Here is a 12100-nt window from a genome sequence, read left to right on the forward strand (position 1 = left end):
AGAGCTGGTACCCTGCTCACCCACCTCTAGTTATATCGCATGACAGAGCCAATTTGTAATATTTGGGTAAACTGATTTTCTGCCTCACAGAACAATAAGGAAATTATAGATGAAAAAAGGTAAAATTCACAATGTTTTAAAGCACAATGTTATAGTTTTTTTCCATTAATATGGTGAGCGTATAAGTTAGTATTGTGTTTAATTTCTGACATAACTTAATAAAAACAAGTATACTTTATGGGTAAACTTACAGCAATTTTTGCAACAGTTCTACATTATTAAAAAAAAAAAAAATCAGGATATTTTTCTGCTACAAAGGAATGAAGAAAGCCCTAAAAAGGCTCGATACTAAAAGTATTAGATTTTTCTAGATTCAAATATTTTAAATAGACAAGTGATATACACTTTGCATCAGATAGATAAGAACATCTAGTATGTCATTCTTATCAATACGTACCGTAATTACTAATTACAATTGCTTTCGTGTGCAGAAGGGATAAAACAGTTATTTGAAGTCTAAGAAGTATGTTTCAAATGACTGCTTCAAGTTAGATTCATACAATTAAATGTCTGCCACTCAGTTAATTACTTTAGGCTAAAAGACTGTTTTCAAGTATCACCCAAGCAGAAGGCGATATGAATCCTAGCTTCACTCTATTAGCATTGGCAGATGGCATGGATGCTCCCTGATCCACTGGCAGGCACAAAGCCTTTAGGCATGAAGGAAAAGGAAATCTCTTGTGCAGTGGTGTCAGGAGTCCGGGCAGCAGGCTAGCTAAATTGCCACCAGCTGGCTCTGGTTAGCTGAGTGGGCCTGTCTGCCAGCAGCATACTTCTAGCTGGCCTATTTGCTCGCATGAGCAGGGCTGCCAGTTTATAGGCATCCATTCTTTCAATGCTCAAAACGGTCCTCAACAGCAATGATGTCTACCTTTGGTTCTCAGTTCTCAGCTCAACCCCTTTGCTCTTGACCTGCTGGCTTCTGACATGCTCTGCCCCCTAACTCCTGATTTCAGGCTACAGCCCTGTCTCCTGACAGCTGGCTTTGATTTTCTAATCTCCCAAGTACCAATTCCTCACAGCTACAGCTGTCTATTTTGGACCTGCTATTAGCGACTACAATCTAGATCCCTTCTTCCTGTTCCTGGCTCATGGCTCTATCCAGGGTGACTGCCTCTGCTTCAAGCCCTTAATTTGGCCTCCTGCCCTGCCATTTACTGATCCCCTGATTCCTGACTCCAGTCTGGACCTTGTCCGTTCCTGATCCCTCCAGGGTCAAGCTCGAACCCCTCACTCCCCGTGCACTGGTCACACTCCTGACAAGCAGCTGCTCCCTCCATAATCATTTCTACTAGCACTTTTGGAAGAGGTATTAAGGTCATAACCGCTTTACATTCTACCAGTCCTCACCCTTTTGTAAAGCTAGCCCAGACACCAGGCATATGTCCACATTGCATATTGCCAGAAAAAGGGTTAACACTGGACTCTGCCCCTGCTGCTTTCTGTCTCAAGAGGAGTGGCAGCCATTTTGCAGCACAGCCTCTCCGAGAAAAAGCTAGCTGTAGGACATGACTGGGATATTTTTCCTCTACAGTTTGCTTTCCAAAAGGGCAAGGTGCATATCTTACTTGGGGACACATGGTATGTGAGAAAATATGGAAATAAAGCCAAAGTCGGAAAATGGGTCTGGTTTAGATAATTTCCTGTTTTACAAGCAGGGTAGAGACACATGGTATAAATGACCATTCTTCTCATTAAGATATCATTTGACTTCCCTAATTTTTTATCAAAGTTTATTCAAAGAACTATTGGGAAGATAGAAAAAAAAAACCTTATATCAAGTCTCACTTTTCACAAGCTGGTGTGCATTTTTCCACACATGCCCATTATTATCCAAACTGATTGCAAAGTAGTAACCAGAGGTCCTAATCAGGATCAGAGACTCACTTCAAGGTGCTATTTTAATACAGAAAAAGACACAAGCTGGAAACAGATGTTACCTTTGTGCTACCATAACCAGAAGGCACAAAGTGAAAGCAAATATGCATTCATGCTTTTTGTCATGACACAAATGCCTTTATGTTGCTTTTCCCCACTGTGGATGTCTATTTGCTTTATGGTGGGAGAATGTGGGCTTCCTGGAGCAGGGATCCACACCATGCAGGAGATCCTGAGGCTTGAGAGAACCAGACCTGCATGCACCAGGAATGCCCATGCAAAACCAGGCCCCTCAAGCTCTGGGAGCACCTGCCCAGCTTTCCCAGCATAAAGGCATGTCCCTGGGAATCTCCAGGACACATTTCTGTAAGGGGGAACTCTGGCCTTCCCTGCTTACAGAGATGCATCCCAGATTCCTGGGAGTACAACTCTGTAAGTGAGGAACATATCACCTGTTACCTCACATGACCAATCGGTGGGACAATGAGCAGTGCATGTTTTGCCCAATGAAATGGACCAGCTGTGCTGGGACACATACTTGTACAGTTGATCCATTTAATTAGGTGAAGCTTATTTATAACCAGATTGCCTGCCTCAAAGAACCTCTAAATACAATTCCTGGTGCTGAAAGACTGTAGCGAGAAACTATACCTTAGTTTTGTTCAGTACTTTGAGGAAAAATTATCAGTTCAGTTTCTTCTTTGACAAGCCATAGATGTCAAAGAACTACAGGAAATTGTGCAACCTCTTGACAATGATAAGCAGCAAAATCCAGCATCAATAGAATATGAAGAGTCCTAGGAAATTCCAACTCAAGATCTCTCTGAGCTACATGGTGCTAACTTTGTCAGTGTTGTATATAAGTCATCTGACAATGCAATTTTTAAATGTTAACAACAGACTTAAGACCCCTTTATTTTGATGAAATGCCTGCTTTTATCTCAGGCCCTACTGTTCAGGTGAGTAAAACATTTAAGCACATACTTAACTTTAAGCTTCAAGTGAAATACATTATTATTAATTGCCTTGCTGGAACAATATGCCTTGCTGAACCAAAGCCATGAAAGTGTAAGTATGCATTCAGTCTGACTGATTAAAAGTTGCAGCGCTTTGAATCTGATGGATAGACAATCATCTGAAGTGTCCCGGGGGATATTCAGAAAGGCACAACTTGTTCTTCTTCAAGAGAAGCTGGCAGAATCTTGCTACATACCAAGCAATGCAGATACAATGTAGGGAGATCTTCATATCTGGATGTAATCCAGCACAGATGGAGTTGTGGGGCCTTTTGAGAAGGGTCTAGAAGAGCATTTCACAGCCTGGAGAATGTACAAATTCTAGAACAATATACTGTAAAACAGGTCTGATCTGAAATGTTTCTCAATAACTAGTATTTAATCCCATTCTACATTCCTTTCAAGGGATACTGAAATTCTGTTTGTTGGCTATCTTTAAGGGATGTATTTATTTCTGCTTTTCTACCTATGATCATTTAAGAATGTCTCTCTCTGATATTCTGACCCTTTATACAGGAGTTTGCAATAGAAAATGGAACACATTCAAATTCACAAGGACAATGTCCTATTTCATTAGAGGCCTGGTACCCATGACCCTGTCTTGCCAAAGCTTCAGAAAAACATTGGCTCAACAAGGCCACAACTTCTAGCAGACCTTCCTTCCCATTTCCTTCTCATCTTCTAACCAGGTTCCCCCTTTCCTTTCCCTTCTTAAAAGGTGACCAGGCTTGGTTGGGCTACCAAAAATAGATGTTTCAAGGCATGAGTGACTGGTGCCTCCTGAATCTGGGGGGGAGCGCCCACAGAAGCTGCCAACAGCAGCGGCCCTGTCAGGGGGGCACCAGCCCTACCAATGGCATCAGTGTCAGCCATTGGGGGGCACCAGCCCTGTCAGGGGGCACGTGCACCCCCATGCACCCCTACCAGTCACCTGTTTCAAGGGAGTTTCAAAGCCTTTGCAAATTGCACCTGGAAGATGGTAAATTAAGTGATATATCTTCACTTAAAAATTGTTTTTCTTATACTATCATTACAATCTAAATATTTTTATAGTTATTAAGTGTATAACAAGGGTACAAGAGCCGTAACTGTTCTATCTCACTTTGGATATGTAACTCCTTGTGCACTTCCCTCTGACAGCCAGTCTAATCAGATTGCTGACAGCAATAAGAAGTCCTGTTCTTATACTCCACTGGGTATATCTACACATGATATTAATGCATCTGAATTTTCTGAGCAGATGATTCAGGTGCATTAGGGCGTGTGTCTGCACGTGCACCTCTTTCAGGAGCAAACTGAGCTTGACAGGAACAATCTAGTCCAGGGCTGCTCCTGCCCTGCTCTGCCCTCCTGAAGCAGCCAGGGGGAGCTCCAGGCTCTCCTGGGTGACAGCCACAGGCTGGCGGGGAGCTCTGGGGGCAGCCTCAGGCTGACAGGGGGCATGGGGGTCAGACCTAGGCTCCAGGAGGCAGAGGGAGAGCTATCCCGGCTCTGGGGGTATCTCCCTCCCAGGCGTGTGGTGACTGGGGCTGGCCTGAGCCCTTGTGGGCAAGGAGAGCTGTCCTGGCTCCAGAGGCAGCTCTATTGCAGCTGCATGGAGATTGGGGCCAGCACGAAGCCCTAGAGGGTGGGGGTTCTTGCTTTCACTCCTGGAGCCAGGACAGCTCCCCTCACTGTCCAGGGCTTGGGGCTTAGCCAGGTAGCTGTTGTAGCCCCCTGCTGCCTGGGGTGACTGGGAGCAATTTGCTCCAAGCCAGCCTCTACATTTGCCCTTTGGCACATTAGTTTAAAGTGCCATTTTCTAGTACCTGTTTCTGTTGGTACTAGCAAACAGTGCTTTAAATTAATCTGCTGAGCAGTAATTGGTGTGTACATGTACAGGCTGATGCTTTACTGTGCATTAGATTAACCTAATGTGCAGTAAAGTGTCTTGTGTAGATGCACCCACTGTGCTGTGTCTCTAAGCTTAATATTAATGGATGCAGCAAAACAGGGATGAAGCTGAATGGCGTGAGGCTTGTGCTCAGCTAACCCAGTCACCCACAACACTAATCATCAGGTTAGAGTCTAGGGCTGGGCTGGACTGAGGGCACCCCCACTCCCCCCAACAGCTAATGCACAGAAAGAAAAACAAGAGTCACAGGGCCGGAGAGAAAACAAGAGATGTTAAGTCTATAGGCCAGTGAGTAGGGCACTTCACTGGGGGAAGAGAAGAGTTATGCATTCCAGTCTTTAACCCAGGGTGTGCTGATATTTTATTTTAAATAGTCATTGGATAAAATGCATCAAATAACATTGGGAGCAGGGACTGGGACCCAGGGGTTCAACTCCTATAGAAGTGCCTACTCATTGGCTATGGATGTGGGCTCCTTCTTACTTGCTCTCTCTGGTCCCACGATTATAGGGCCACTGACAGATGTTAAAAATAGGCATGATGGGATCTGATGTGCAGTCCCAGCAATTGTGCCTCCTGCCATGTCATACATGCATGTCAGGAAGCAATGATTGTGGGACTAGGCTTCAGGTCCCATCACACCATATTGCCAGTGCAGAGGAATCCCGGTCCCAGCCTCCCCCTGCACTGGCAGTCTTCACTGTTGTGGCTGGGAGCCCCATCAGCTGATGAAGCTCCCATCTGCAGACATGCATGGTGCATGTCTGCGGCTGGGCGCTCCAATCACTGACAGGCCTTCCAGCCACAGGGATGCATGGTGCACCCCCATGCCTGGGAGCTCTGAACACTGATGGGCTTGCAGATGGGGGCTCCCAGATGGGGGAGCTTACCCAGCTGAGACCTGCAATCAGCTGACCACTTGTGTGCTGTGGAGGCTGGGAGCACTGACCACATGTTTGGTTAAAAGCATGACAGTGAAGAGTGACAAAAAGTCATTACACATATTTTGTGTTTTGTGTTAATCACATCATAAGTATAATGTGTCAGGTTCTTCCCCACACGGTAGCCATATTACAATGGGAAAGGCAGACAGTATGCTCAGCACAACTTAGCATCTATCCTGGAAAATGTCTGGTGTGTTCTTGAGACCCCTCAAGCTGAGGAGGGAATTCACACCAGGTCTTACTTCCTGACTGCTTTAATGACTACATTTTATGTGAAAGACTCTCCCCTCATTCCTTTAAAAGAAAACAGAGAGCCATTCACCCTACCCAAAGACATGACTTAAGAGACTACACTTCGAAGTCAAAGTGTAATCATGGGTTTCAGCCTGTGAATCCAAGTTTCATGCAGACACCTCAGCTTGGGACAGTGGTGGGATTTCAGAAACACCCCTCTCCATGTCTCCTACTGGCTGGATGAGGCATCTTCCTGCACAGCATATTGAATATTGTGTCCCCCATTCTTAGGTGCCTCATTTTCTCCATTTACAATATATGGAACTTTGGTGCCAAAATCTGGTTTGCAAATTTTACTGTTCAGCAGGAAAATAAAAGTTCAGCAGAGAAACATTCAGCTTTCCATACTTAAGGTCAGACTGAAAAGGGACAATGTGATTAAACCAATCACAATCTACCCCCAAATTAAGGGGGCTGGCTTTTCCCTGCAGTAAAAGTGAATCACTATTCCCACTCACAAATTTTAGTGCTCTTTAAACTTTCCTGGGGTGGTGGCTCTTTTCTGCCACTACAGTAGTTTTAGATTTTGTGTTTCCTTACAAGGTGATAGAAATCTACATATTGTTCAGCTCATAAGTTTAGTTCATAAAGATCATATTCACTTACATTTGAAAAGTGCGAAATGAAGATGAAAGCATGCTTAATAGGCATTTAATTTATGATTAATTAGTAAATCTTTTCCTCTGTACAAGAAAATATAGTTATTTTATGCAGTGAATAAATCATTGAGTGTTCTTTAGTTTCAAATTATCAAGCATAGTTGATAGCATTTTCATTAGATTAAGAGAAACACATTTAATCATCTAAAAATTCAGACCATGAAATTTGTTATGTGGGATAAACAGCTTAGCATGGCAGTCACTTTGGGATGCCAAATGTTTGCTCATGTGGACAATTACTTATGGCTGCCTAAAATTATGGATGATAGTCTACATAAATATTCCTCTAGGTAAAATTATGAGTTTTCTATACCATGCCTAATTTTATTAAGCAAAAGCAAAAAATGTAAAAGAAAAAGAAAACAAAAAGTAACCATTTTAAAAAGCTGGCAATCTTTCCACATATATTCTAGAGAAAGAGAATTCAACACTTAAGTTTACAGGGAGCTGTTATATATCTGTAATAGAGCAGGTTGACTGAAGGAAGGCTATTTTCTCACCTCATAAGTTATTAATACTGATATTTGTTTTTCTTCAAGGGTTGCATCAACTAGTAGTATTATTTCGCACTTATTTCCAGGAGACATATCAAAGGGACACTTTCTACCCAAATTTTCTGATGCTGTTTTAATGATAATCTGCCTAGTAAATATGTCTATATACCTTACCAAAAATATCCTTGCTATATTTTCTGCTGTTTTTACTACCAAATGCTTTGCTGTCTGTATAACATTATGTTTAAGAGCGTTATGCACAACCCACCCACTGGCTGGTCCATTTACCACCTCAGCAGTCCACTTACTACTTATTATGATGGAAATCCTAAATTTTGTTCTTGATGATGGCTTGGTTTCATTTATATCCTTGTTGCTATAAATAAACACTTTATTCTAGATCCTAAATGGAATATAACTAAGAGCACCCCATAAGATGAGCAGTGCATGAGTGATACAGTGGATCATCAAAAGAACAGTGAAACTGACTGTACGTGGTATGATGCCAAATGAAGATGAGAAATAAACTGTGAAAAATATGTGCATGCATACACACAGCTCTTCCCCAGCCCCATTCTCTTCTGGTTACAGTTATCTTAGCAATTACTTAATTCTTGTGTCTCTGGACAGAGGCAATAAGAAGTGGTAGAGGATTCCTGAAATCAAATTAAGTCTGTAAAGCAACAGCTCAATGCATCCTAGAGAGCAGGTTTGAAAGGTTGGCAATTTACAAACACCAGTATTTCTGTAGCTATAGCCAATGGACTGAATATAAACTAAAAGAATTACAAATATACCTCTGGGGCATGGGAAACTTACTGAATAAAGTTAAGATAATAGGAACTAACTTGACAGATCAATCCAACTTCTATTCTGTGGCAACAACGTGCTCTGAATATATTCTACAAACTGATATTGTAAAACCCACTGACAAATGAGGGATCATATTTTTAGATGGTTTCATGACATAAAAGCCTACAATATGTAATTCTTACCAGGAAAAAATAAGCATCCTCCCTATATAAAATAGTAGCCAAATTACTTTTTATGCATATATCTTAAACAAAACAATATTAAAACAATGCACCTTTATTTTACAGAGTGGTAATATGTCAAAATTGAGATCTCTGCAGAGCTAAAAAATACAGGTGGAAAAGTAAAATGATCAAGAAGATTTTTGTGACTTTTAAGATTCTTTATATCCTGGCTTATAAAAAAATGGTTTTGATAGTCTGGTTTAGCTCAATATTTAGGAGGTCATAAAGTTGTTGTTATCCCACTAGAATGGCTTTTTGCCAAAACTATTCCTCTGATATTTAAAAACAGATGTGACTCTGTATATACAGTTAATAGGAAAATATAAGACAGATAAGTGCCAAATAAAAAAGTAACAAATCAAGAAAATGAAATCTGTTTGCAACATTTAATTCCCCAAACTTATTATTTTTTATTATAATGGAATGGAAAAATACACCTGCAGATGCAAAAAAACAGTTTAACTACAGAAAGAGGTTTAGTTTCAACTTGTCAGTTAGTTACCTAATGCTGGCTAATTAACTTCGCTGTTTTGAAAACAACCCAAAAATGTGCTTCAGGGGGTACTTTTAGTGTCTAAATCTAGTGTTTAAAACATGACAAATATGTATCAAAATTGGTAGTGAATGTAGAAGTGGATGGTATCCTGGGCAGCAGTGACCACAAACTGACTGAATCAAGAACCTGAGGTAAGGAAGAAAGGGGACCCTGGACTTCAGAAAAGCAGATTTTGACTCAGGGAATTGATGTGCAGCATCCCCTGGGAAGCCAGCCTGAGGGGAAAGGGGTCCAGGAGAGCTGGTTGTATTTTAAAGAAACCTTACTGAGGGCACAGGAATGAACCACTCTGATGCACAGAACAACTAGCAAGTATGGCAGAAGACCAGCTTGGCTGAGCAGGGAACTCTGATTCCTAATACCAGCCTACATGTATTGTGACACTTTACTGCAAAGCTAGTTAACTGTGCAGTAAAGTGCATGTGTAGATGCACCCACTGGGTGCATCAGATAAAGCAGGCTGTACCTACTCTAAATCAGTTAGCTTACTATACAGTGAAAGAGGTAGTCAGCCATATTAGTCTGAAGTCAGATAGAAGGCAGAGTAGATTTGCATTTGATAGACTAAAACAGAGACGTTAATAGCATAAACTTTTGTGACCCCATCATCTGATGAAGTAAGCTTGGGCCCACAAAAGCTTATGCTGCATCATGGGTGTCAAACTCGTCTGGTCCTGTGGGTCATATGAGTAATTTAGAACTGGTCCACACGCTGGATGAATGGCACAGGTAGGGCCATCTCAGGGGAGGGGGGGAATTGGGGCGACCGCCCCGGGCGGAGCCGGGTGGAGCAGCAGTGGTGAGGAGCTGGGTGGAGCGGTACCTCTGCATCCAGCCACTTGTTACCCTTCTGTCCCCAACCCCGCTGCCAACAGAGGCAGCTTCTTCAGGTCTGGGATCGGAGTGGGGGCAGGGCCGCACCTGGGCTGATTTGCCCCGGGACCCACATCCTGCTTGGGTCGCCTCTGGGCACAGGGCTAACCTTGAGGTCTGGATCAGGCCCACAGACCACTCCCATGCTGAATCCACTGCATGTGGGCCCAATTCTGACAAATCCCCAGAGGCCTGGCATCCTGCTGCCACCATAGGAACAAGCCACAACCCCAATCTTTTTTCTGAGTTGCTGCTGGGGCTCCAACACCACTCCTGCTCAGGTGCTTGACAGCCAAGCTGGTGACAGGCATGGCACAGGAGTCACAGCAGTTATGCATCTTCTTCCTGCAGCAGCAGCCAAGTGCCTGGGTGAGAGCTGTGGTGCTGGAGCCCAAAGTACCATGGGCAGATGCCCAGTGCTGCAGGTGCTTGACTGCTACTGCAGGAACAAGTCTCAGTGCTGCTGAGGCTCCAGTGGTGTGGAACTCAGTCAGGCACTAGGCTACCACCACAGGAAAGTCAGACTTGGGGCAAAAGTCTGTGGATTGGATAATCTAGATCTGTGGGCTGTATCTGGTCCATAGGCCATATGTTTGGCACCCCTGTGCTATATAGGTCTCTGATTTAGTTTATAAAGTGCAAATCTATTCTGCCTTTCATGTATAAGGTACCACCCCGTCCTGCCTTGTGTCTAATTTCAGACTAACACCACTAACTATTTTCCTCTACTATTTAACATGAAAGGCTGGTTTACAAATATTTGCACGTAGACCTTCTGTCTAATTAACTTCTGTGGGATAAGTGCCATATCATCTCTTCTTAATAGCTTAAGGGATAAGCTGCTGTCTCTGAAATCCAAAGGACATATTCTTTTCTCTGCCCTGGTACAGAACTAGATCTGGAGCAGGGATCTAGTCACCCATAAAACAGCCACATAAGGTAGCCTCTCAATCTTTCTTCTTTCTGGGCTAGTTTTTATATCTTCCATACAAGGCCACTTGCCATACATTACATTATAAACTTCCCAATATTTTTCTTCAGCTTCACAGCTCTCTATCAGGATGTATCAACCTACTATATAGCTGCTCTGAAGTTTAAATACCATCCCAAAGTAGATGGTACTTAGACAGCCAGGTAGCTGGGACTTGTACTGGATCTAACTATGGTATTTTCCAGCTAATGAAATCAATTGAATATTTTTGCTAGAGTATTTTAACATGAAAAATTAATCAGTAACATTTATGTCAGCATTAAATAATTTTAATGTGATCAATTGCCATAATGTTTTATATATAATGAATCATTGTAATGCAACTTACAGAAAAAACAGCAGCCAAGATTTCAGTAGCACCAGTGCTCAAGGTAACATAGGGGATGGTATCATGGTTGATCCCAGATGTGCTGAAGATGCTGTTTGTGTAGTACCAGATCTGTATCAATGTAAAGCAAGCACTTCATTAGTTGCCATTATTTGATACAGAGGTCTTCAACATATAATTCAAACATATGACTGTGAAGGACTAGAATCTTGCATGCAATCTGCACAACTGCAAGGCAATGGAGATTCGATAGTATTTGAGGGTCCACTCATTTAAGTAGCTGAGTGCCGACATCTACAATATCTTGTCTACATGGTGACATATTTGGGAAAGTTAATATGAGTGAAAAGTGTGAATTTCAAACTGGTGGCATCTATGGACGGTCCACGATCCCTGCTGGCTGCTGCCTTCGGCGGCATCTGCAGGTGGGTGCTGACCCCCGGCCAGCACTTGCCAAGCCGCCCCCCCCCATCACCAACAGTGCCGGTGGAATCTGCGGGAGCACCCCCGCTTACTGCTGCCGCGATCCCGCCACCGCCAGTGCCGCCATGCCCCCAACCACCAGGGGCACGCATCGTTCATGACTACAATAATTCAACCACAAAAATATTTTAAAATCCCAATTTAAGACCCATTTTATGTAAACAAATTTTGCATACTTGGCAGAATTCATGAGGAAATACAAAATAAAAAAATGAGTTTTAAAGCACCCAATTTTAATGACTTAAAATTCTGCATAATATTAAAAAAATTATACCCAATATCAGAAGATTTGATTACTTTAAGCTGGTCAGTTTCAGTTATATATTTTTCTCCTTTTCTCCCTGAAACAAGTAAAGCTATGGGTTTCTTTATGCAGTTTCTGTATATAACTTGAACAGTCTGTTTCTTTCTGTAGGTGTCATTTTATTTCACTTATACCTTTAGCAGATAAATCGTAAGAAAGAATGAATGACAAGATAATTTCACTTCTTTTCTTAACAAAGTATCCACAACAAAGAACAAAATAGCCTGTCATTAGCATTGAAATCTTGTAATTTGAAGAAAACAATGTTTGTTTGCTCAGTCTTTTATAC

General features: G+C 42.3%; 1 protein-coding gene across 4 annotated transcripts in view; it reads right to left on the reverse strand.

The window, feature by feature from the left end:
* Window positions 1–12100, reverse strand: part of SLC2A9 (solute carrier family 2 member 9) — a 220531-nt gene that overhangs the window by 66433 nt on the left and 141998 nt on the right. For all 4 annotated transcript variants that reach the window (XM_090035590.1, XM_090035591.1, XM_090035592.1 and 1 more), the window contains one exon: window positions 11025–11135. In XM_090035590.1, coding sequence (XP_089891716.1) covers window positions 11025–11135 — 111 coding nt within the window. The remainder of the gene's footprint in view (window positions 1–11024; window positions 11136–12100) is intronic.

Source organism: Crocodylus siamensis, chromosome 2 (assembly GCF_052110815.1).
Source record: "Crocodylus siamensis isolate JL-2025a chromosome 2, ASM5211081v1, whole genome shotgun sequence".
Classification (NCBI taxonomy): Eukaryota; Metazoa; Chordata; order Crocodylia; family Crocodylidae; genus Crocodylus; species Crocodylus siamensis.